The sequence below is a fragment of the Toxorhynchites rutilus genome, chromosome 1, assembly GCF_029784135.1.
Source record: "Toxorhynchites rutilus septentrionalis strain SRP chromosome 1, ASM2978413v1, whole genome shotgun sequence".
NCBI lineage: Eukaryota > Metazoa > Arthropoda > Insecta > Diptera > Culicidae > Toxorhynchites > Toxorhynchites rutilus.
Window position 1 is genome coordinate 9,284,326 of NC_073744.1, and position 26,378 is coordinate 9,310,703.

The 26,378-nt window shown below is 39.8% G+C and overlaps 3 protein-coding genes across 9 annotated transcripts in view; 2 read left to right on the forward strand and 1 right to left on the reverse strand.

The window, feature by feature from the left end:
• LOC129763418 (uncharacterized) overlaps nucleotides 1-26,378 on the reverse strand; it is a 151,902-nt gene that overhangs the window by 22,155 nt on the left and 103,369 nt on the right. For all 6 annotated transcript variants that reach the window (XM_055762474.1, XM_055762473.1, XM_055762472.1 and 3 more), the window contains exons 2-3: nucleotides 5,216-5,351; nucleotides 3,706-5,150 (exon numbers count right to left, since the gene is read on the reverse strand). In XM_055762474.1, coding sequence (XP_055618449.1) covers nucleotides 3,706-5,150; nucleotides 5,216-5,351 — 1,581 coding nt within the window. The remainder of the gene's footprint in view (nucleotides 1-3,705; nucleotides 5,151-5,215; nucleotides 5,352-26,378) is intronic.
• LOC129763421 (myb/SANT-like DNA-binding domain-containing protein 4) lies at nucleotides 8,258-10,726 on the forward strand. Of its 2 annotated transcripts, none has more exons than XR_008740918.1 (2): nucleotides 8,258-9,180; nucleotides 9,250-9,572. XR_008740918.1 is itself a non-coding variant. In XM_055762479.1 (2 exons), exons 1-2 carry the CDS (start codon nucleotides 8,983-8,985, stop codon nucleotides 10,515-10,517), a joined length of 1,029 nt encoding a protein of 342 aa, XP_055618454.1. In that variant the 5' UTR covers nucleotides 8,823-8,982; the 3' UTR covers nucleotides 10,518-10,726. The 2 variants fall into 2 exon arrangements, 1 of the variants encoding a protein (XP_055618454.1); XM_055762479.1 differs by lacking the exon at nucleotides 9,250-9,572 and adding an exon at nucleotides 9,687-10,726 and having other exon boundaries at nucleotides 8,823-9,180.
• On the forward strand, nucleotides 14,894-16,694 carry LOC129763420 (splicing factor 3A subunit 3). Its single transcript, XM_055762478.1, has 3 exons — nucleotides 14,894-15,084; nucleotides 15,145-15,840; nucleotides 15,898-16,694. Exons 1-3 carry the CDS (start codon nucleotides 14,989-14,991, stop codon nucleotides 16,558-16,560), a joined length of 1,455 nt encoding a protein of 484 aa, XP_055618453.1. The 5' UTR covers nucleotides 14,894-14,988; the 3' UTR covers nucleotides 16,561-16,694.

The window sequence follows — 26,378 nt, forward strand, 5'->3', positions numbered from 1 at the left end:
TTTGCATTATCAAATGAAGGACTTGGCTAGAACACAGTTATTCATGAGGAGTGCAAAGCCCAATTATATCACGATACCAGACAGTAAATTCCTATTACGATATGCTTGCCATCAAGTGTGTGTTCGTTGCCGGCTGAACAATAACCCCTACAACATTTGCACGACAAATTTTGATTTTTTCGTATTTGAATCTAAGCGTTTGAGTGATTGCTGAGTGCTGAGGTTTTATTCTATCCTTTGATTTTTTTCTGTAATTTTGTACATGAAAAATTGGTCATTCTGGGATCTGTGCTCCATGATATTCGAATAATGGATACCCCTTGGTGTAGTCCTACGTCTCTCCGGTTATGTCCCCGACATTACCCACCGGTCTTTTTCCATCATAAAGCAATGCTTTATCAATACACGAAATTCAGATTTTTCCATTTTTTTCACAATAACAAAAGTTGCTTCACTCTCAATGCTGTAACTCACGAACCATTCGACCGATTGCTGTCAAATTTTGACACGTATCCATTGAAAGATGGTGCTTTGTGATAGTCAAGTAGATTTTTGCAAGACGCGCCATCTAGAGTCTAGTGCTCCCTTGGTGGTTAGCGTCATAACTAACATGCCGGGTGTTCGGGTTCGATTCCCGTTCTGGTCGGGGGAATTTTGACGTAGGACTACGTCTTTCATTTCTATACTGGAGTGTAAATCCAAACTTTCAAAAACGAGAGCGTTACGCCGGAGAACGAGATTTTGAGCGTTAATAGCTCCTAAACAACTGAACGAAATAGTATGATAAACAATTCATTCGACAGATAAAATTTCTACGCGCTATATGCTTGTTACTTTTTGATCCAGAAATTTGTTTCAATAGTCCTAAAATTACTTTCGAAACAGGCTTTTGAAATCACACCAATCGGTATATAAGCGAGTGCCGCTCGGAAATTCACTCAGTTATAATTGCGCAACGATTGAGGTACGATCGCTGGAATGGATGGATGTTTCCCTAACACAGACTTCGAAACCATGTAGCCTGGGGGAAATCAACATTGCAACACAGATTCAAGCTGCGGGTACTTTTGTACTCGCTTGCGTTTCTGGAAATCGGAATGTTTCTCTAACACAGACTTGCAGCCAGGGGAAATTGGCATAGCAAATTAGATGCAAGCAGCGAGTACTATTGTACTCGGATTGACTATGGATTTGATATGGTATGATACGGTGTAGTGGATATGATCAAAGTGGATATTATATAACATATCGAAGAAATCACATTTATAAAAGCAGCGATATAAAATTATTTGTTTACGAATGCTGCAATCGATCGTCGTTATTGGGAAGTCCTAATAATCCTGCTCCGGATCAACGATGATTCCAACTGTCGGAGTTTGTGGAGTGGGTACTATTTGCGCTGGGTATCTCCGAGGAGGAATCGATTCCCCCTTTGAACGTTAACTCTTTTTATTTTTATTTTTAAACGAAATAGTATGATAATCACTTTATTCGAAAGATGAAACGTCTAAGATTTATATACTTGTTATTTGTTGATTGCTAAGTCAACTTTAGTCCTACGTCCACCCTGCGGTTATATCAAAGATATAACCCACTTCTAGTTTTTCGTCAAAGAAATTTCCTCCGACTTGCACTGTGATCACGCGTATTCTAGAGCTTGCCACTCAGAATGCATTCAAGGCGTGTTATTTGGCATAGAAATCTCAACTAAGTACTAATAAAAATGACGCAAGTAATACTACGTTGAGACGGCGAAGTTCCTCTAGGAACGTTAGTGCCATTGAAGAAGAAGAAGCCATCTAGAGTCTACCTTATAAACTTCTCAGCCGAACTGTGAATTCAAGTGTATCTGTGTAATTCACATCGTTGTGATTGAATAAACAGAAATGAGAAGATTGTACACTGCTGCTGGGCATCCACGCCCAAGTGAAGTTTATTGCGTTACCTGGATAGACGACAGGCAGAAACCAATAGATTGGATTCCTGAAAATTGGGCCGGATCAAGACAACGTTTACTGCAAGATAATAGGAAGATCTAAGTGAAACACATCGTATCACCCAGATGTCGCAATATGGAATTGGATTAACGTACAAATAAATTCGAGAGCTACCTAACAAATATTAAATCGTATAACTTGGCATATTCTATGTCATATATCACAATCACAATCGTATATAATGTCGATCGAAGGATACGTCGTGTATATCTACAATCGCGTAAAATGCGGAAAAACGATTTCATTTTACACGACAGATTAAGTCGTAATTCGGAGTAACAACCATCAGTTAATTTTACTATCGTAAAATAAGTCTAATCGACATCATATATGTATATCATGCAGGTGCAGTTCGTGAGCCGCATTAACGTATATTTTAAATCAATATAGTACTGCGAAAAAACGTTTTACAAGCTGTGGAAAATTATGTAACAGTAAATCATTTTAGATCGTGATAGAGGATATATCACATCATATTATAAATTTGAAACATCAAGATTCTTCTTCTTTTTAATGGCACTGACGTGCTCTAGAATACTGTTTACAGTGCATGTCAGAGAAATTTTCTTTGACGAAAGATCCGTCCGACCAGAATGGAAAACGAATTTGAACTTCTGGCATGATTTGTGTGATGCTAACCACTCGGTTGCAGGAGCACACACACATCATGATTGTTGATGTTTATTTGGCTTTACAAGGCTACCAAGTTGGCTTACAAATAGTATCAAATTATTCAAAACTACATTCAGAGTCTCTTGAGAGAACAAATTCTTGTCAGATAATACACTTGAGATCGTTCCAATGAATTTCATCTACTTCCAACAAATGAACTAAGTATTTTGTTTGCTTGATAGGGAAGACTTCCTTTTCCTGAGAGTACAGTTAAACATATTAAATTGGAAATCAGATATGACGTATGTGAATGCATCGCCTTCGTTTCAGATAATACACTACTCGCCAGCAAACATTAACTCTTTAAGGCTGTTTGTCTGCTCTCAGCCACCACAGCAAGGAATCATGCTATATATTTAGCAAATTCATATTTTCATGAAAGTCACCTAATTTGGCAGCTTTTTTCGTGATTCCAGATAAAAAAATGTTAAAAAATTGGTTGACGTATCACTCCGTTGTTATGGTGCGTTTTGTCCATGGATTGTGGCATTTTATCCCACCCTGTCGACGGAAATATACAAGATTCTCTGCAAATTCGAGTATTTTTTCTTAAAACGCATCAGGCAGTGATAGCAGTGATGGAATGAATATTCTAGATGTTGAAGAGCATGCATCAATTACAACAAGCGCGGTGAATGGCTCATTCGCTTAAATGGCGCGTTTTGTACCACTCTTCCCTACAAATAATTACAAACGAAACAGACGTGGCTATATTGGGGATGTGAAAAAAACATTGAATGATATATTAAAAATACATGTTTGAGCCTGGTTTGCTTATGGGGGTCATTTTACTCCCTGCTCTCTTATAATTTGGGGAAATCATTTTTCTGTAATTCAATCAAAGTTTTTGTCATGCAAAAATAATGTAAATTTTTAAAACTCGAATACCCCTTACAGTAAATCTTCAAATTGAATGTGATGTCCATTTTTATTCGAAATTCTGTCTTTAACTGAGCCAAAGCCCAGTTAACATTCGTCCAGTCAAAGAGCAGTACAGTTAAATCCGGTTCAGTTATCGAATGATTGCATAACTCACTTTTGGTGGGATCGAATGGCACTGTGTTTTTGACACTGTGAGAATGTCCGAGCAGCAACTCGTGAGCTTCCCCCGGAAGCATATACCAACGGAGATTTTCCACCGACGGATGGGGCAACTTGAGGATGATTTCATCCGAAGCCGATCGTTGGGCCATTTTGCGCGCACGATTAAACAAATTCCGTGCCGTTTGCAGGCAATCTGCATAATTTTGGGGAAAACTTCCCGGGCCAGAGATTCTTCTGTCGGAAAACAGCATCTTGCCATCTGTGTATCGGATCGCCCCGAGCCATTTGCGTTCCTTAGCCAACGAGTTCGAGTGGTGTCTCCACTCTCCCGTTCGATCATCAACCTCGTACTGGGGCAGCAGCTTCCACGCTTCCGTGGCGACCATTTTCAGTGCTTCCAGGATGAATCCAACCTCTGTTTCGGTCATAAAAAATGGAAACGTCACCCGAATATAACCGGGATGGATACTGGCCGCCTTCAAAGACTCATCATTCAGAACTTTCTCGTACTCTACCGCCAGCTGGGGATTTATCCCAAGCAAATCCGCTACAACGTTGTCCGCCGTTGCTTGGATGCCAAACACATCGTTCAGCACTGCCACCACGAAGCGATGATGCAGGAAAGCCCCCCGCGGATGGCGTACCATGAAACAAAGTGACGTTAGCCGCTTAGCCGTCGTGCAGGTGGGCCCAAGCAGAGCGATCTCCGGTATCGTTCGCACGTGGGCAAGCATTTGTTTGCAAATCTTCTCCATGCGGCCCATGATCGCTTGAACGCCCAACGATTCCTTCAGCTGCAGCACAAGACCAGCTCGTACCGCACCCACCACATCAACCGTATCCTTCGTAAACGATAAACTATTCTCGACCAACTTTTTCTTAATAACTAAAACCCCGGGCGCTTGGACACCTCCCACCATTCGACGGCACTGGAAAAATATGGCATCCTTCTGGGCACCGGGCAGAATCGGATTCGCGCAGATTGGCGCCGATGAGGCCGCCATGCTGTGGTCCCAAATCGAGAGCGCATCGTACTGATGCAGCAGAATCGTAGTCGCCACATCGTCCGCAAGCATTCCGGTCACTCGGGATGCACCGGAAAACAAACCCACCATCAGCCGACGCGATTCCGAGTAATGAAGCAATCGCCGATCCAATTCCACCAAATCTAGGAACCCTTCGTGGTTTTTTGTTATCCTCTCGACGTGCCATCCCCCGTCGAGCCAAACCTTCAGATTGGCAATGGGTTCCGAGGTGCTAACGAAAAGGATCGGTGGGAGAGACCTGTTGTTGTTGTTGCTGGTATCACAGACCAGACCCTGAGTGTAGGCGTTCGACAGCAGAAAACAGATCCGTTCGACTGGGTTATCACAGAATACGATCTCATCTTCGGCGGTGGCCCCAACGGCAGCTCGTACCAGATCGCGGGCCTCATTGCTGAAAAGTTAATTTGAATTGTGGCGTTTACGTGATAAGCAACGGCTCTATGGTAGGTTACTTACTCGTACAGATGGGATTGGAGACCGGTGACGGCGGAAATGCAACTAGCGTCACCCAACGCAGGCAGGACTTCCTTGTTGATGTAGTCTTCGAGGAACTGCAGCGAACGGCCGGACGAGGAGTAGTCTGCGTAGACGACTGTGGGATGAGATGGATGTTAAAGGCCCATTAGTTAGAATTCTCCGTTTCAGATAAAGACGGTGTCATTATATCGTCGCGAGATAAGCCTTATCATGTAATTCATTATCTCAATCAAAACCCTTAGTTGGTGCGTTCTCGATAGTTTACAGCTACACTAGTTCATTGAACTTCTAAAATTTTCTGCTAGTGGTACAGAATCCTTGAACGAAAATTGTGTCTGACAGGGATTTTCTATTGTGATAATGAGTTTTAATTTCTTATTTTGAGCAGAGCTGCAAATTATCGAATCATTCATTTGAATTCGACAAAACTTCTATTCATTCTACATACCGCGAGCACATGAACTGATCTGACTAATGGGCGTATTTCATTCTTGCGGTTCTTTTTTCACTATCACCCTTTCATTCGATTGAATAGCCACTTCTTCATTCGAGCTATCAATTGACGCAGTAACCAAGACTGAATTGATCTGCTTGTACCAGTATGTGTGAAAAAAATGAAAATCGATGGTGGGGAACGAAAAAGCGGAAACATAAAATAAACAACAAGTTATAACTTCCACACGCCCGACGATTTGTTGTCATATTTTGATTTTTTTCTTGTTCTGGTTTGACAGAACGTTCGCATCACCAGAGATAAACATCGGGGGTATGATGAGAGTGAGTTTGTTGTTTCTTTCACTCTCTTCGTTTCCGTTCGATTCAATACTCAGTCAAATGAGAAGGAATTGATTGTCGTTTGAGAATGAATCTTTTGGATCTCAATTGACTATGTTAACCACGTCGATTGATGGAAGCAATTTTTTTTTTTGATAATGAATGATGGTCTTTGTCATTTTCGCCGATTTATTTTGTTGAGTTTGAATTTTTGCGCATTGGTTTTGAGCATTCAATTTCGAAATTTCTAACTTCCTTCCTTACTTTCTTGCTGCTCAAAACCATTGTTGGCGGCAACACAGATTTTCCAAATTGCACCAGTTGTAAGTCGTACCAGATGTATGCATAATGAAACCGGATTTTATTTTCATAAAAAGCACAAATTTATTATTCTTGAATGGTTAAAAATATGTTATTCAAAGTAATGGCAATTGACAGCAGTAGATTTTTCCCATCTATTGGGCAATTTGAGAATGCCTCACAAAAAAACAAGTTTTTTGATCCAAACCAATCATCGAACCGTGGAGGCGATCTGGCGCAGTGGTAACATGCATACCTCTCACGCAGAGATCACGAGTTCAATTCTCACTCCCGACATTCTTCCAAAAATGGAAGTAAAAATGACGAACCAGCCGAAATGTGTTGAAAGTCACTATAATAGAGAAAAAAAAATCATCGAACCATCTTCGTATGAATTGAAGTGCTGCTCAGTGAGTGTGCGTGTCCCATCGATTAAAAAACAAATGATAATCGGAGAAGTCATGTTTGGTGAACAAGATGCATACGGTAGTTGATCCCAATTGATTGGTTCAACCGTTTTTCGGGTCAGTCTTGCTAGGTGTGACGGGGTATTGTGATCTGAAAAAATCACTTCGTGTTGCCGTTTTTGATAATTCAGTCGTTTTTGAAGCACAACACTATCCGAGTCATTATCTTTTGTGTTTGGGATTCTTGAAATATATCCACTTTCACGATGCAGGAATGTATTTTTTGTACCTGGTAAGCACTATCATGCAAATACTTCAGTAGTAAATTTTCAGTATCATCCACTCATCGGAGAGCAAGATAATCTTCCCTAATCTTCGCAGTAACGACGTTCCGTCACATGCTACGTGGACGGAAGCTCACATTGCAAATGAACCATCAACCATTGCTGAAATAAATTGGATCAAAGAGGGTGACCGTTTAGACAACAACCATTTCTTCGAACTGAACACGACTAGACGAACTAATCGAACTGACTCAACAGTTTCCATTAAAGAAAAAGTTCAGCCAGTACATGTGAAGTCTTCTAGACCAGCCAGCCGTCTTTCGAAGCGCTTGGAGGAATACTTCGCGGGTTAGTCGCGGGGAGATGCTACAACCACTTACACTTAGAGAAAATTCTCAGTAGAAACCTACCAAATACCTTTGATAATGCAAACATTCCCCTTTATTCCACGCCGTGAATGACGTGAGATGCTCATAGTCAGGTCGTAGTCACCTACTCTTTTCTTGAAGGCGGTTTAGAGGTTCATTTCTAGGTGAGCGAAAGGATGAATTACCACCGTCTCGGTGTTCATTCGCGTATCTGTCAATTCATTTTCGTTGTTTTTGTTTACATGATTTCGTTCGGGCCGTTCGGGCATTCCGTTTAGTTTTCTGAAGTATTTGACAACAGTGATTAAAATCTTAACTTAGGTGTAGCACTTTTAACACGTTGAGCCCACATCTCCAGAGATTAGTACATTTTACTCGATAACACAAGTAAACTTGAATGTGGTCATATCTGAAAACTGGCTAGAAAGGCGCGTATTAACCATTTTTATTGTTGCCATTAGGCAATTCGTAGATAAGAGTTTTAATATAATTCTAGCACCTGTATTTTCGCCGAGAAAATGTAGCAGATATTGGGCTTATGAACCATGGTTCTGTTTGTCATATACATTTTTTAGTACGGCAGATAATAAATATAGATTGTTAACATTTACTAAAAAATCGCCATATTTACTAATTATTTCTCTCAGTGTAGCCACAACTCTGCAACACACATTAATCGGCCCTTACACGATCATTCGTTATGACATTTGATCAACAGGACGACTTTTAAAATGATCGATTAATTGCACAAAGTGGCAATAATGACGAAAATCTGGATTTTCTGATATCGGTTCGTCGTTACTAGGTGAGGCCGTTTCGTCACTAAGTTGGTTAGGGGAGCGGTATATGAAAACAGCACGGAAGAAAGTAGAAGGGGAATTATTTGCTTGTAGCGTGAAAGAGACAGACTGATCACGAGCGAGCTTCGGCAATAGCGTATTGTGTTTTGTTTACAAACAAAATACAGTAGACTTCCAAGATGGCTGAAGAGTGGTTTTAGCAAGTTGGCCCACCTTAGTATATACTTCTAGGCGCCTTGACTCAAATAAGACTAAGGGCCGTTTTCTTCACCTGCCCCGCTTAACGCGTTAAACCTGGCTTACGGTAAGCCTCGCTTAACGTTAAGCCGCACATTTAAGCGAGGCTTAAAAAATTACATTTCTTCACCCCGGTTTAGCAATCTGAGAGGCTCGCTTACCGTAAGCCGCGCTTAGGTATATTTCCCGTTTGGTCGCCCTATTTTTCCATTTGACCTGTCACTTTAAGCCGACGATGATTGTTTTGATGTGATACGCAATCGAGAAATTCGACATTGATCATTAATGAGGGCCAATTTCGTAAATGTAATAAATGATTTTCATGGATTTTCCATGTTGTTATGTTTTTTTTAACTTTACTCATCAATTCTATGCAACAGCATGTGTTTTTCTTTTCACAGTAATGATGAATGTTTCCTTGAGATATACATATTTCTCAACACATAACACCAGGAAACAGTCATTTTTATAAATAAGACTTTGGCTCTTATGAGATAGTGTCAGTAGTAGAAGAATTGAATCTATTTTTCTGTTTTTAACAACTCGTTGGGACTTTGAACAAAAAGGTAAAGTAAAATGACGCCGAAACTCGGAGACAAAAAGCGAGTCCGCTCGATTAATTTCACAGATGCGGAAGAAGAATTGCTGCTGAGATTAGCATTGAATAGAAAAGACGTAATTGAATGCAAGGTCAGCGACGTTAAAAGGAACGACGATAAAGTTCGCATGTGGGAGGAAATCACTAGAGAGTTCAATACGAGCTGCCTCAATACGGTAAGTATAATAGTACTTCGTGTGCTATTCACAAGTAAATTTGCGTTTCTTCGTTACGCACGATTTTAGTTTGAGCAATCTGTAAATTTTGAATATACTTCGAATGCGAGCCAGACCTTTTTAAGGCCCAAGCACAATGACAGCGACAGAGTGACACAGTGGTAGCGCGGCAAACCAGATTTTATTCATCGTTCAGTGGCGTAGCCAGAAATTCGGTCTAGGGAGGATTTGTGTCGAACAAATTTTAAAAAGAGGATGTAAATGAAAATTTTAGGCTCTGGGGGAGGTTTTGACCTTAAGCCCCTCCCCCTGGATACACTACTGATCAAATCAAAGTAGGATTGATGTTATCTAAAACTAATTCAACTTGATTCAACTCTCATTGATATTGGGCTGCCGAAACTATCCCTGTTATTATGCGTGGGCATTCAAAGCATTATGATATTTATGATCGGGTTATGGCTCTATCAATACAAATATTTTTTTTTATCAATTTTATCAAACAGGTGAGAACGCTGACAGTACTCAAAAAGAAATATGAAAATATAAAAAAGAACATCCGTCAGGCGGTTTCAAAGGAGACATTATCGCGTAGAGCCACTGGTGGCGGTCGAGGCCCTGAAGAATGGCGGCCAAAATCAGAAGCGATGGCTGAGCTACGAGAAGTAATCGCGTTGTCTGTCGATGGACTTCAATCTCTTTGCGACGATGATGATGATGAAGAAACCGTTGCTGCTGCGCCAAAAGAATCCACAACATTGATTGAGCCCGAGATAGATTCTCAGATAGAGCCTCATGCTGAAGTGGAAGCAGCAACGAGCGATGGTTATGAGGTTGAATATCTAGATGACGATTCTAGATCTGCTATCAACAATGAGGTTGCATGTGATAAAGTGATCGAAAGTGATCACATTGAAGGATCAACCGGTGATGATCGAGATCAACTAGCGAGTCCCAGCAAAAGTACGAGTTCTGTCCCAAAATCTGGTGATACATGGGACAAATACAGCCCCGCTATGCTCAAACGGCCGAAAAGTAATCTCCTTCAGGCAAAATCGAAGCGCCAGAAGACCATTGAGCAGGACCTTAAAAAGAAAATTTTAGAACGCAATGAAGAGATGATGGAGGAGGTTCATCGTCTCGATGTCCAAAAACGAAGAACTGAATTGGAATCGGCTCACATCAATCTTCAAACCGACAAAATAAAGCTACAAATGGAGCAGCTTCGTTATCAGCATATGAGGGAGGAGCATGCGCTTCGGATTAAATTGTTGAACAATTCCATCGGAAATAATACGGAAACAACCACGAACAGTTCTGGTTCAATAAGTGACTGAATCAGGTATATACCTACTAATAATAAACGATGACAACAATTAAAGTTTGATGTATATGAATATAAACACAAGTCTTTTATTTACGTAAGATCCTTTTACAGTTGAGCAAAATAGTTTTGAACCAAGTGATCGCGAACACAACCTGCATCATTTATCTCTGTGTTTGAAGCGTTCGGAACCACTGTTGCAGCTAATATTTCTTCAAATCCTTCTATCTCTGGTGGTGGAACCTCCTCTTTGGCATCGATTGCTATATTATGTAACACTGCACATGCAACAATTATTAGCTGTACTGTAGAAATTATTACACGCATTCCCAAAGAAAGTACTGGAAATCGTCGCTTCCAAACACCATATGATCGCTCCACAACATTACGAGTACGTATTTGACTTTCGTTATACAAATTTTCGGCTGCGGTTTCACATCTAAGAAACGGTGTTGCCAGATATTTTGTATTACGATACCCGGAATCGCCTACGATTATAAAGTGTCCATAATCTCCTCGCTCAAGCTGCATCTTCAGTGAAGAGTTATTAAAGATGTAATGATACGACACACAGAAGAAATGCAAATACCAGCAAAATCAGCGACGGCTATCTGCACCGACCCTAGTGCGTAGAATCGAAGAGCCACCAATAATTGTACTAATGGCTGAATATAACGCGATCTGCAAAACATAGATACAAAGGATGTAAGAATTATATCTTTCAGATACGCTGCAATACAGGTTATATTTTCTACCTTGTCTCATCGATTTCTAAAGAAGGTTGTATGATATCCAGTATCATCATGACCGTACTCTTCTGAAGACGAAATCTCATAAAGAAATCCAGATCGTCCCAATTATCAATATTTATTCGAACACGCATTTTATATTGACGACGTGCTAATAGTAATTCGCCGTATTGTTCACTATTTTCTTCATCATCATCTAAAAATCTCCAATAATATGTATCCCAAACACAATTACGAGAACAAGACATTTTGTATAAAATCGTTTTTAATACTAGTTGAATGGCTGAAAAAATATCTGCTACTACTACCAAAGCACAACAGTGAAGAAAAGCAAAAACTGAAAATCGACCGCTTAACGGCGTTAAGCGGTCATAGACCACCGCTTAAGATAAGCGACGCTTAGCCTAAGCCAGGCTTTATTAAACCCTGGTTTAGCCGTTAAGCGGAGGTGAAGAAATGGGAAAAAAGTTAAGCGAGACTTAACTTGCCGTTAAGCCTCGCTTAAATCTTAAGCGGAGGTGAAGAAACCATCGCTAACGGTCTTTAATTAATAACGGTGGATAAAACAAGGTGGGCTTAATGCATTTTAGGACCACAAAGTACGGCGTCGACATCTAGAAACGTTTTGAACAAGTGGAGCAAGCATAAATCATTAAAATAACTCAGTTTTTTAAAACAGTTTTTAGTCGTCAAAAGATCAATGAAAATAATTGCTAATGGGATTTTGAATCCTCAAAATATGCTATTCTAAACATTTTTTTTCATATTGTTTGAATACCTAACACATGTAGTCCTGACACTCACTTAACCATTTGTCGATGCACTCCTGTTTTTTCCACAAATAATTACTATTGTAATATAAAATCATCATCAGGCACAGTTTTCGTTCATTTTATTCTTGCAATTTCGGGAAAAAAAACTCTTATTTCATCACATAAAATAAATATTCGATACGTGTAAGTAAATTTTCATTCATAATTTTGATTTTGAAAGCATGTTCATTCCACCTGAATATCCATCATTATTTTCGCCTCCCAATGAAAGCACACGAAGCTTAATGCCGTCTACGCGAATATATTCCTCAAAATCAAAATCCGAATTGGATGACGATTTCAATAATAAAAAACAAAAGCAGTAATTTTTCCATTTCCATAGTCTTTTCGTTAGATTTTCCAAAACAATACTCGGAACATGACAGTTCAGTATAGTTGTATTGGTGAACCCGAGTGCGAACCCGTGAAACATCTCATTGCGAAACTAGCAGCCTTCGGGGTGAACCTAGTGCGAAACTGGGTTGAAACTGAGTGAATAAAAAAACGTTTTGACCGCAGTTAGTGTGGCACTTGGGTTGGAACTGAACAAAAACGAATTCACCATTAATTTCTTCCACCGATATGAGTGCTAGAGTTGCTGCACTCCTACAAGTTGTCAAAACAGGCTTCGTTGTCGTGAATCATTTTTCATATCCAGTTACCTTGGTATGCTATAAAGGTCCACCCATGAGTATGAGTGAATAAGCAACAAAATATTTTATGCAATAATATCGTAGTTCTACAAATTTTCATTTGATGCGTAATTTTGGTTTAATATATAAACATACAAGTGTACATGTTAAATTAGAGACCATAACAATACTGTAGGAAAGTGATGATAATGGAAATGATTGTGTAGGGTTGATGAATATTTATAATGTGGATAGAAGTGAATCTTTAATGAATATAATTACTGGTAATGCGATGCGAAGCGATTAATTGGAGCTCATCGCGTGCTATAACAAACTGGTCGCTTGAGATCACGCGTTTTTTAATGTTTCATTTCACTCCATCATGTTAACAACCCAGCACAAGGATGCCAGATATGATAGCATGTCTTCATTTTGTAAACATTTGAATTGTGAGATCGTTTTTATCTGTGAAAATGTAAAATGGCAAGCCCTTAACGTTACGTTTTCATTATAGGCATTATGTTAATTAGAATAAAGTTATATGATTTATCGAACAAAACGAAAATAATAAGTTAACAAATCAATTTTCATTTTCGTTCGATGAGTTCGATTGTGAAGATATTTATGAAGATCGTCTGGCAACCAACCAACACTCCACAAACAGTTTTGCCTCATCGAGATCCGCATCGCGTTTACTATGGCTGATGTCACATTAGGCGGATTCGCCGCCGCGGATATAGCGATGGTTATTTTCTCCATTTGAAAACCGCCCCGCTATGTGTGACATGGCTCATTCACAATACACTGTAGATCCTCCGCTGCGGTTTTACTCGCGGAATCCGCGGCGGCAAATCCGCCTAATGTGACATCAGCCTATGTCAGGTCCGGGCGGTTTGCATTCGATTTCGCATTCGTGAACGAAAAAGCTTTCCCGCAAACGAGCCCGCGCCCGCGCTCGCATCGCATTGCGTTCGCTTTGTCCTCGACCTCAGAGTGCTCATACACTGTTTGACCAAAGCCGAATATTTTACTTTTTTGACAGATAAAATTTTATTTGCTTGATGGAAATATATTCGATACAAAACACGACACGCTTGGATGCCTAAAATATTTTTTCGGCCTGTTCGTCAAACCTGTCGGTACATGGTCAGGTTACCTGAAATATTTCAGTCGAATTTTTTCCATGTTCGATGTTTGACATTGTTTGCCACTGTTGATAGTTGAAGAGTGGAAAATAAAATAGTGTTTGTACAAATTTCAAAACAAACTTTATCTGTCAAAAAGTGACAAATATTCGACCTCCGGACAAACAGTGTACGGCCACCTTTAGCAGTAACGCCATTACACGACAGTGTCCTCGGTGTTATAAACACTCTGACTTCTGCCAGACAGAATGTAGTGGAAAGTTTGAGTTTTTCTCTTTGCATCAAACGGTAGAGAAATATAAAGATTGAATAAATTCTAATTGCAGATGAAAGAATTATAGTTGCACTCAAACACTACAAGTTTCATGACTCTTTACAGACACTGATTCAGAAAAATCGTAATCAGAAGAAGCCAAGTCTAGCGAATAAGACGCATGCGGCATTTGAACCCATTTGAGTACCTAAACCGGTTCTCTGGTCGGTCTTGCTCTCTGTGACGAGGCGTAATCACTTTGTGTTGTCTTTTCCGATATTCGGGTCATTTTTGGCGCAGAGTACGGTTCAATCATGTCAATTGTTTTCGATAACGTTCTAAAAGTCGATTAAACCTCACTGATTCCAAAAAATACACAACGTTGTCTTCTTTCCTCAGCGATCTGGCCTTGCGATCATTGGAAAATTAGTACACATTGAAAATAAGATGAAATACTTGTATCCCACCTCGATTTGTTCTCTATATAAAACGCATTAGAAATATCAAAAACAAATATAAGTACACAACATTAAATAAATTTCATGGAAATCTCTCAACATCTCAACATCAAAATAAAACTCGGAATGTCACGAGTAAACTTATTCTGTTAACCAATAACAAACCGTTTGTCCCACTGTCCACATCAGAGGTACCCAAACTCAAATATGCGGTGCGCTGCAATCGCTCAGTACCTCGCTCCGTATATTTAGCCACCGCTCTCCCGCTTGATGCGATCCGAATGAACGACGCTTCTTCTCTGCAGTGCGAGTTCATCCATTTGTCATCACTCCGAGTCAAACTGTCAAACCCGTCAAACCTTTTGCATCGCGTTTCGTTTTTCTCCAAAGTTAAATCGCATAAAAACATTTGTTCAGAAAACATCGTGTGAAAAAATGGAAACAATATTCGAAATTCAACGTCGACTGCACGAGGAGTGCGACCGGCTAGTGATGGCCATGTCCGAGGAGCTCCAGATGCCGAAAAAAACCGTAAGTTAGCGATTGTTGTTTGTTGTTGAGCTCTTGTGAACGGATGTTTTGTTTTGACAGACCAAAGAGAAGGTTCTTGCCGATCACCGGATCAAGATTTATCTCGAGCGATATCAGAGCTGCAGCAAGTCGCTGCTGGAGCTGTACCAGGACAAGGACGGCGAGCGGAAGCAGGAGATCACCAACATGAGCGTGAATGAGTTTAAGGAGTTTTACAGCCAGTTTAACTCGCTGGTGGAATTTCACCAGAATCATGGCAACAATGTGGCCGTTCCGGCTTCGATTGAATTTTCAAAGTTGCGCGAGCAGCTTAATGATTCCGCGTACCTGGCGGAGGTTGTCAAATTTAGCGATGTGGAGAACTACGGGCAGTATTTGGATTTGCACGAGTGCTACGACAATTATATCAATCTGAAGGCGATAGATAAAATCGATTACATTACGTATCTGTCGGAGTTCAACCGATTCTCGGATGTTCCGCGGAAGCAGAAGAATTTGAAGTACAAGAAGTATTTGGAACTGCTGCACGATTATCTGTATAGCTTTATCACGAGGAGCCGGCCGTTGTTTTTCGAGCTGGAACATACGGTGAAACGGAACGAGCTGCAGTTTGAGGATTTGTGGAAAAATGGTGAGGTGCCTGGGTGGGAGCGGATGAAGGATGTGGACGACGACGCGATGATAAATTTGAACGAGTTTGCCAAGTGGGAGGATTTGACGTATTTCGGTTTGGATCGTTTAAAATCGGCGCTTCAGGTGAGTGAATGTTTATTGCTTGATGAAAGCTTGATTTTAGGATTTTGTTTCACGCAGGCTATGGGTATGAAGTGCGGCGGCACACTGGAGGAACGTGCCCAGCGTTTGTTCGCTTGCAAGGAGGACAAGAACAAGGAAAATGAGCGCAAGCGACTTATGTTTAACCAAAAGGATAAGGACATTGCGCTACTTGAGTACAAAATTACAAAGCTGTCGGAATTGGTGGACGATCAGATCTATGAGACGAAGATCAATTTGCAGCGGAAGCAGGCGCGTTATACGCTGGATGAGAGCGACGAGGACAGCATGGATGAGGTGGAATCGGATGATGACGATGGAATTCCGTACAATCCGAAGAATCTCCCGCTCGGGTACGACGGAAAACCGATTCCTTACTGGTTGTATAAATTGCACCAGCTGCACTTCACGTATGAATGTGAAATCTGCGGTAATTATAAGTACAACGGGCCGAAGGCCTTCCAGAATCACTTTTCCGAGTGGAGACACGCTCACGGCATGCGATGCTTGGGTATACCAAACACAGCCCACTTCGCGAATATTACGAAAATCGAGGATGCCCTACTTTTGTGGGACAAGGTGAAGGATCAAACCTTCTCGAAGATGTGGGTTCCAGCGAACGAGGAGGAGTTTGAGGATTCCCGTGGAAACATCCTGAGCAAGAAAGTGTATCTTGATTTGCAGAAGCAGGGATTGCTTTAAAGTGGACTCAATATAGAGCATTTACGTAATGGTTTATATGATTAACAGTGTTTATCTATTCCAATTGGGAACAAATATAAGAGAGAAAAAGTCAACTATAGCGCGGCGCCAACAATTCTTCGCTGCTCGTTATTTGTGCAACTCTGATGGTGATGACAAGACTCATTCTCTTTGTTCAATTTTGCTTCGCTCGGTTTCGATTTTCTAATTGTTGATTTCCCTTCTTCGGGTTGGCCTTCACCGGACGGCAGAATGTTATTATTGGCGAACATTTGTTTGACGTTTTCATGATGATCGCACGTCCGGTCTGCGGAATGAGTGCAGTTCTCCGAATTGGGGTAATTTAAAATTAGCCTAAGTTTCAACGTATGCTACTGACTAATTGAAAAACAGTTCTTGACATATTGGACCATACACAACGCGTTGGTCATTGTCTTCGTACTCTATTTGTACCAATTGGGCGCTGTAAACCTCTGTAAACCTAGGACAAGACGTGACAACTGACTTCTTACTTTTACTCTTCGAAATTCCAAATAAGTTAAAATTTCTAAAGATTATTTTTCCACATCCCTAACATATATTTCGTATCATATACATATACGTATCATAACACAACAAATTGTATTTTTCGAAACTTGTCATAATAAAATCTGCGCTTTTCGTTTAAAAAATCATCTTAGTTTTTTTGACGTAGGATTACATCTATAGGGAACATTGGGGTACAAATTGAAAATCGAAAATCGAGCACATCGTGAAAATTGTCCAATTTCATGATGGATTGGTGAAATTTTTGCGTCAATCGATTTCGGCACTCCATAACAATTTTTTATGTTGAAGAAAATAATATAAGTCATGAAACTAACTATCGAACAATTGAAAAATCTCAACCCCAATCCTAACGGAAATACCCACTTCGAAATAGACGACACATGCGACGGGTCCCTAACAGAGACATCAAAACCAAGCTGCCTGGGGTTCATTAGAGGCGAATGAACTGCAAAGTTTAAAGCCTCTTAAAAAGAAAGAAAGAAGCTGCCTGGGGGAATTCGGCATTGCAAATACATAAAAGTAGGGGGAGCTTTTGTTCCCACCGAAATGTGTTTTCTAACAGAGACCTAAATCAAGCTGCCTGGGGGAAATCGGCATTGCAAATAAATGCAAGTCGGGGGCATTTTTATATTGCTAGTAAGATGAGTGATACGATTAATTCTAGCATATAAAATTTAAATTTGGTACTTTAATGTCGGTTGCTTCGTGAAATTTCATATCAATACCGATCGTGTATCGTGAAAAATTTAGCACAAGTGTAAGTGTATAATTGTATATGGTATCAGTTGTGTTTATACGGCGAGAAAAATTGGAAAAGTGAAGAAATATTAGGAAAAGTGATTTCCCATATGCTCCACATATATTAGGCTGTCAAAAAAGTCCTGCGGTATTTTTTTTTAATTTTCATTTGTTCATAAAATTAGTTACAATCATCTGTTTTAAGTCAAATATGCGCCGTTTTGTTCGATGACTTGTTCCCAACGAGATGCCAACTTCACAATACCCCTGTTATAGAAGCTCGCTTCCTTATTGGCAAAAAACTCGAATAGCCAATTTTCACAGGCCTCTTTTGTGGCTAACTTCTGACTACCTAGCTCGTTCGCCATGGACAAAAACAGGTGGTAGTCACTTGGTGCAAGGTCCGGACTATACGGCGGATGCAAAAGAACCTCCCATCCGAGCTCCCGGAGCTTCTGGCGCGTCACCAAAGAAGTGTGTGGCCTGGCGTTGTCCTGATGGAAGACAATGCGGCCTCTAATTATCAAAGATGGCCTCTTCTTCATGAGTGCTACCTTAAAGCGGTCCAGTTGTTGGCAGTACAGGTCCGAATTGAGCGTTTGGCCATAGGGAAGCAGCTCATAATAGATTATTCCTTGACAATCCCACCAAACACACAGCAGAACCATCCTGGCCGTTAATGAGGGCTTGGCCACCGTCTGAGCCGCTTCAGCGGGCTTCGACCACGACTGTTTGCGCTTCACGTTGTCGTAAGTGACCCACTTTTCATCGCCAGTCACCATCCGCTTCAGAAACGGGTCGATTTTGTTGCGATTCAGCAGCGATTCACATGCGTCGATACGGTCAAAGATGTTTTTTTTGCGTCAACGTGTGTGGCACCCTTACATCGAGCTTCTTTGTGAATCCAAGCTTCTTCAAATGGTTAATAACGGTTTGATGACTTATCCCCAGCTCTTGGCCGATGCTACAGCTGCTACTATGCCGGTCTTTCTCGGCTAATTCAGCGATTTTGTCGCAATTTTCGACGACAGGCCTTCCGGAGCGTGGCGCATCTCCGACGACCTCTACACCATAACTAAAACGTTGAAACCATCGTTGTGCGGTGGAAATGGAAACTGTATCGGGTATGGCTATAGGATACTATAGTATGACTCGATACAATGAATACAACTAGAACTACGCGCTTACAACGACACCTCGCGGAAATACCGCAGGACTTTTTTGACAGCCTAATATTATAGTATAGGTGTTGTTAGTCCAATTAAAATTCGCATTGGATTGAATAAACACTCAGAAAGTAAAAATCATAAAAGAAAATTACATTTTCCGTTTCAAATATGTTTTCTCTATAGTAAAGTAACAAGTTTTTATTAATTAGAAAAATTGATAATTGTGTTCGGTATTGGTAATTATCGTATATTACTTTGATGAGTTTTTTGCCTTTATTTCATTATACACTAGCTAACCCGACAAACTTCGTCCCGCCCAAAATTTGTGTTTTGTTATCAATACCTTCGAACATTCACGTTTACTTACTATGAGCAAGTTCATGAGTCCAATCGCAGAACTGTTCATTGATTGATCTTTTAATCGACCCCGTTGAATTTACCTTTTACTATAAAATTTCTAGTATTTCTAACAAAACTCATCATTATAATATCAGAATATTTTCAGACTCAATTCTCGTTCAAGATTTTCCAACCACTTGCAAATAACATGTTTCTCCGTTACATGGAATATTTTTATACAGAAAATATGATAGAATAAAGACAGCTCTAAATCGGACAATTCCTTCCCCGAGTCCTGCTCTTATCAACACATCTGGCGATCCTTTGTTTTTGGTATAGATAGAAGAAGATATAGGAGTGTGTTTCATCACATAAAAATCCATTTCCAGTTTCGAACAAAGATCAATTTCGCTAGCGCAAACATCAAATGGACGAACAGCGCTTGTCACTATGTAATTGTAGAACATATGGGAATTAAATTTTCCGAATGTTCCCTTTTTCCTTCAGAGTTTTCCGAAAATTTTCAATTGTCATGTTTGGAGGGGTGTCATACCATCATAGAAACATTTCTCATACCCAAAAACCCTCACATCCCAAATTGTGCTTGATTAGTTCTCGAGTTATGCAGAAGTTTGTGTTTCGTTTGTATGGCAGCCCCCCTTAGAGAGGAGAGAGGAGTGTATTCACCATAGAAACGTTTCGTGCCCCGTAAAACCTTCACATGCAAAATTTTACTCCATTTGCTTGATTAGTTTTCGAGTTATGCAGAAATTTGTGTTTCATTTGTATGACAGCCCACCCTTAGAGAGCGGGAGGAGAGTCTAACCATTATAGAAACATTTATTGCATCCGAAAACCTCCACATGCCAAATTTGGTTTCGTTTGCTTGATTAATTCTCCAGTAATTCAGAAATTTGTATTTCATTTCTATGGCAGCACACCACCTCCCCCCACCCCAGAGAGATGGGCGGAGTGTTGAACCACCTCAGAAATGTTTCTTGCCCCCTAAAACCACCACATGCCAAATTTGGTTCAGTTTGCTGGATTAGTTCTTGAATTATGAAGAAATTTGTATGGCAGTAAAATTATATAAATAACTTTATATAATAACTTCTACTAGTCAAGCCCTTTTATTTGATACTCATATTGATGAGGTTTTAAAAAATATATATATATTGCACCATTTTGTGGTGGCAGCCATTTTGGATTTGCCTTTTTTATAAATGAATGTGATCTACTAATCAAGCCCTTTTATATGATACCCATATTGATGAAATTCTGAGAAAATATATAATCCGTCATTTTGTAGCGGCCGCAATTTTGAATTTGCATTTTTCACAAATAACTGTATTCTACTAGTCAAGCCATTTCATTTGATACCCATATTGATGGGATTTTGGAAAAATAATTATATGGCGCCATTTTGTGGTGGCGGCCATTTTGGAATTGCATTTTTCATGAATAAATGTGTTCTACTAATCCAAATCTTTTATTTGATACCCATATTGATGGAATTCTGAGAAAATATGTGATCCGCCATTTTGTGGCGGCCGCCATCTTGGATTTTCAAGGTCATGGAATACGTAGTTTTATAATGACTGCAAAGATAAAGCTGTGTTCCAGATTTCCTATCAATCGGTCAACAGGAAGGGGGTCAAATTTATATTAATGCGGAAAAACGCTACAGACAAAGTTACAAACGTACATACAAACGTAGGGGAACCGCGGGTAATACGGACAATGGGGGTAATATGGACAGGTGGTTGATTTGAATAGTTACATTTTGAATTTCAGATTTTTGTTAATGAGAACATCTTCTACATGTTATTCTATAGTGTTTAAGCCACCCTTATGGCAATGAATACTGATGAAAAGTGGAAAAGGGAAACAAAAACTGAAAATCATACATGATTCCGCGTGATGATATAATTTTAGCTGCTTCGATATTAAGCATTTTTCGCTGATGGTTATATTTCGGTTTTTGAGTTAACAGACAAGCAATATTAGGTATGTGCGGAAAAGTAAATTAATTTTTAAGTGGAAAATTTAAATTATTGAAATAATTGTACTGGTGGGGTAAAGCGGACAGTTGCCAGTGGGAGTGAGATGGACTGTGAAAAGTCTGTTTAATCTTTTCCTAAGGAATGCCCTGCGTCTATAAATGGAAATTAAATCGCCGAATGTGGACTGTTTAGAAGCTAACTGGAACCAAAAGCAAAATTGTTGAGGGTCTTCCCGTTTATACTGCTGAAAAGCACGATATCACTTCTAGGTTGATTAATTCGATTTTTTCATCATTTAACGGACATTCGTCATGAGTTCAGACCTTGGTTGATTAAAATTATTCCTCTCGCGATCGATAAACCTCTACGCTTCATGTATTACAAACCTGTCCATATTACCCCCACTATATGTCCATATTACCCGCATCGAAAAAAAAATTGTAAAAAATTGTTTCGGTCTGTTTTATTTTGAGTAAAAAACATCGAAAAACATTTTTTGTAAAATATTTGGCCAATTAGGTGGAAAAACAGTATATTGAATTGCAAGAAACTGCATCAAAGTTTTGGGAATACAATACAATTAACAATTGACGACGCTACAACAAGAAATCGATGCTCTGCTGAACATCTCAGTCAACATAAATTCGGCAGGCAAACCATTCGGGTGTGATGAAAGTACTGATATTAACGAGAATGTAGGTAACTTTCCTACAGCATGCGCAATACAAAGTAATTACCCCGGCGAAACATCAGAAAACATTATTTCTCCAACAATGTACAACGATGTCATAGATGAAACAGGCTTGATACATAGAACACCTTCATATTATACTTCACGACGCCAAAAACGCAGAGAATTAGTAAAAGAACGAAATGATTTGATGAAAAAGCAGACGGATATGTACGAAGAAATGCGGTTACTTACTGTACCCATATTAGACTGATGTAATATAAAATATATGTTAAAAATTCATTGTCTCGGTATTATAAAAAAAATAGATCTTCGCAACGCTGAACCTTTATGTGGAACGTGATTTATACTTCAAACCAGTGCCACAAATTATCATATATTGGGGGTGTATGTAGTTTCCGGACAATCGGGAGTAGATTCATAAAACATAGTCAAAGAGTTATACTATACATTTCAATGCCGAAGTCACCAGAAACAATTTTAGGTGATGAATGTGCTACCCTTACCATTATTCGATTTCACTCTCAATTGGTTGACTTTAAATTTTATGCTTTGATTTTCACTAACACGCAGTAGGCTGAAATTCACCGTATCTGAGTCTCGTGAACGTGAATATTTTCGCCACTGCTTCAAACATTCTATCACCAATTCCCCTTTGAAAAAAAATCACAGGAGGGTTGTGTCCGAGACACGACCGCATAGTTGACGTAGGATTCCGTTAGGCTATCTGTTGATTTTGGATATGTTTGAAGAATTATATCGTTAAATTCTTCGATAATGATTTGGTTTTAATTAGGGAACACATTTCGGTAGGAACAGAAGCTCCCCCTACTTTCATGTATTTGTAATGCCGATTTCCCCCAGGCAGCTTGGTTTTGATGTCTCTGTAAGGGAACACATTTCAGTAGGAACAAAAAAAGTTCTGGGGACCCTGAAAAGATTCAAAGGCTTGCGTGATTTTGAAGAATAATTTCGAGAAGCAACGATTCTTTATTGCCTTTGCGAGAACAATACACTAATTGGTCATATGTCGCAATTTGTTTCTTCATATCAATGCACGCACTGCACTGAGTATTTAACGAGAGACATCTTCCTTGTATCGCCATTCAACAAATCCAACGATTCTCGTCCCCGACTATGTTTCTTTTCTAGCGGCTACATGAGTTGCTCGTTTTTGACAGCGCTGTTCGGGAAAGCACACAAATGGACAGAACAAATGTATGGGAAAATGGAATGCTTCCAGTTTTCATCAATTTAAACCATATACAGACTATGTGATTGTAATGTATAGCATATCAAACAAATTTTAGAATATTTCCGATTCGATTGGTATGCAAATCATTAAAATCCGTTCGCAGCAAAAATATTTATTAACATGCACTTTATTTCATAAAAACGCGACCTGTTTTCTGATTTGCCCAATGTAAGACGTGGTCCTACGTCAAAAAAGTGAAATTGATACGTGACTCTGTGGAATTTCGTAGACTGCAGTTATGAAAATACATGAAACGGTTAATTTTCCAATAATTATATTTTTTGTAAAGCAAATTGTTCGTCGTTTTTATTACACATGAAATAATGCATGTCTTACGCCTATTAAGCTTCATTCGTTGAGAAAATATCAGTTTTCTCCAAAACATAACCATATTTACATTTTTGGAAATACAGATATTTAAAATTTTAATAGCAGATGCCTCAAAAAAAGATTTGGCTTCCTTTCTATAGTGATTTGTGAAACATTTCAAACTCGTTTCAAAATACTTCAACACCACCGCGGACACTCGAGCAAAAGTAACGAATCGAGCTGTTTTCCTTGAATTCCAGATTCCACTCGGTGTAATAGTGATAGTGATTGTATCGAATTCTCGATTCGATTTATACAATAGGGCCCAACATCGAGAAATCCATTCCAACAACTATTGCAGTGCGGTTTCGCACACTAGAACTCCCAAAAGTAAAGAGAGTGCAAGACAGTATGACTCAGTCGCACCAATATTTTTCCCAACTAGCGCACACTGTCTCTTCATATATTCGCCGGTGAAAGGGAAAAGCGCATGGTTTCTCTTTGGTGAGTAATGGCTGTATCCTCAGTTTAGGCATGAAACTCGCGCGCTAGTGAAAATACAATCACTGTCACTGACTAATTGAAAAAGAGTTTTTGACATATTAGACCATACACAACGTGTTGGTCATTGTCTTCGTACTCTGTTTGTGCCAATTGAGCGATGTAAACGACTCAACCTGAATCAAATAATCCAGTCCCGACTAGACGCTATGGCTGCAATCAAGCTTACCAACGTGGATGATTCAATCCAAGTCGTTGCATTTCGTGCGTATCCCCCTTACTATGAAGCAACCGCCCGAATCAATGTAAGAAGGAAACGCACCATCTTCTGATTTGCAGCAGCAGATTCAATTCGTGGTCCAAATTGAATTGAATTAGTGCCAATCAAGAACAGTCCCAACCACACAGTTCGTCCGTTCGTGAATGAAAACGTTCGACCGTGGTTGCTACGTAAAGGAAACACTACACTACAGGAAGCCACCAAGCGAAACTAGATCCACACACTTTAATTGAGTGCGATATGATACGATGACGCAAAAGCATCGCTCCCATCAATCTTTGGCCGTTTCTGCATCTCCCCGTCGTCACGGCCATTGACGACGACCGACCGACCGACAACAAGTGGTCGGTCGGTAGCAATTGAGTTATGTTACCGAGAGCGTCCCCGGGGAGGAATTTCCTTAGATTATGCCGATTAGCAGTGAACCTTCAATTGTGCATGAATCATTTGCTGTGCGGGAGGTCCTACGCGGTTATTTTAATCGTAGAATAAAAGAAATCCGTTCCTCACTGATACGGGAGGTAACCGCGCGAGAGAGAGATAAAATGCGAATTGGAGCAAGTCGTCCATTAAATTTTTATTGAAAAACAAACATTGATCGCTAATGGAAGGAACGCATAGCGCGTCCAGAGTTTTATTAGCATTTTTTATTCGATGTTTATTATTTTTTGGCGAAATGTTCTCTTTCGGTTTGGTAATGTTTCTTTTTTCTTCGTTTGTGCGAATGATTTAACTTTTCGAACATCATCACCCCTCTTAAGTATTAAGTCATTAAATGTTGTAATCGTACATGTCCTAATTTTTGCCAATGCTTCGTAAAAACAGTCTCGAGAGCACAATATCCGCGAAGTGGGTTACAATCGCAAAGTAAACAAAACGTGTAAAACTCTGCACTTTGCCAGTGCCGATGATGAAGCGTAGAAGATCACAGATCAACGTGCCGATAAACGAGCACTGTGATTCCAGAATTTTACTCCACACACAGAGAACGCATAAGTGCAGCTGCATATAATTATTCGCTAATTGTGTGATTGCTGGTCGGCAGAATAATCGTCGGTTGTTACTTCCAAGCGATACAATTACATCTTTAGGATAACTACAATCATTAGACGTTTAGTGGGAACTGTTCAATATACTGGGGAACGGAGAAAGAGACTGTTGAGATAAGCCTCATGCAAAAAAAATTAGTCAGTTTTTCCATGGAACGATTGCTTCAGAGTTGTTTGCGCACATATGAGCAGATTAATTACACAGATGTCACACATTAACTAATATATACTCAATATATTCCAAACCTAATTAAATTGGTTAACATGTTAACATCGGTCCGTACGACCGATGGCTTGTACTGCCTTACCGAGCGGCGCGTATGTTCAGCTGGTCCAGTTTGACAGCTGTCTATTGGAAAAACATTGTTTCAATGAATCTGTATCAATTTGTTTGTGAAAAACAAAATTAAGTGCGCAGACGCGTTCCGAATGTTGACAGTGGCGTATGGTGAAGCTATCTGTGACCGAAGCAACGATCTCAGAGGACCGAGAAGATGTGAACGACGAAAAGCGCGCAGGACACCCGAACAAATCATCATCAGACGGAAACGTTAAAAAATGAAGAAAATAGTATGGGGCATTCGTTGAATAGCCGTTAGAGAGGTTTCTGAGGACCTAAACATATCGGTTGGCTCATGCTATTCGATTTTTACCAATGATTTGAACATGAGACGGGTAGAAATTCGTACCAAAATTCCTCAATTTCGACCGAAAACAGGATCGCATTAACATTGCTTAAGAGCTGTTGAACTCTGAGCGCGACGACTCAAGTTCGCTCTAGAGGGTCATAACTAGTGATTAAAAACATCATGTGCATAAATGCCTCACATTTCTATTATGAATTTATTTTCTTGTTTTCGTTTTCCGAAATATTATTCTGAGGTTAATGTAATGGGTACGAAGTCCCCATTTAATAAGGAATCGAAGGGGCCCAA

What these genes read in the sequence shown, in the direction of transcription:
- LOC129763421 (XM_055762479.1), top strand. Translation starts at nt 8,983, where the DNA reads ATGACGCCGAAACTCGGAGACAAAAAGCGAGTCCGCTCGATTAATTTC. An exon ending in ATACGAGCTGCCTCAATACG is followed by an intron (nt 9,181 to 9,686) that starts GTAAGTATAATA and finishes TTTATCAAACAG; the next exon opens with GTGAGAACGCTGACAGTACT.
- LOC129763420 (XM_055762478.1), top strand. Translation starts at nt 14,989, where the DNA reads ATGGAAACAATATTCGAAATTCAACGTCGACTGCACGAGGAGTGCGAC. An exon ending in TCCAGATGCCGAAAAAAACC is followed by an intron (nt 15,085 to 15,144) that starts GTAAGTTAGCGA and finishes TTGTTTTGACAG; the next exon opens with ACCAAAGAGAAGGTTCTTGC. An exon ending in GTTTAAAATCGGCGCTTCAG is followed by an intron (nt 15,841 to 15,897) that starts GTGAGTGAATGT and finishes TGTTTCACGCAG; the next exon opens with GCTATGGGTATGAAGTGCGG.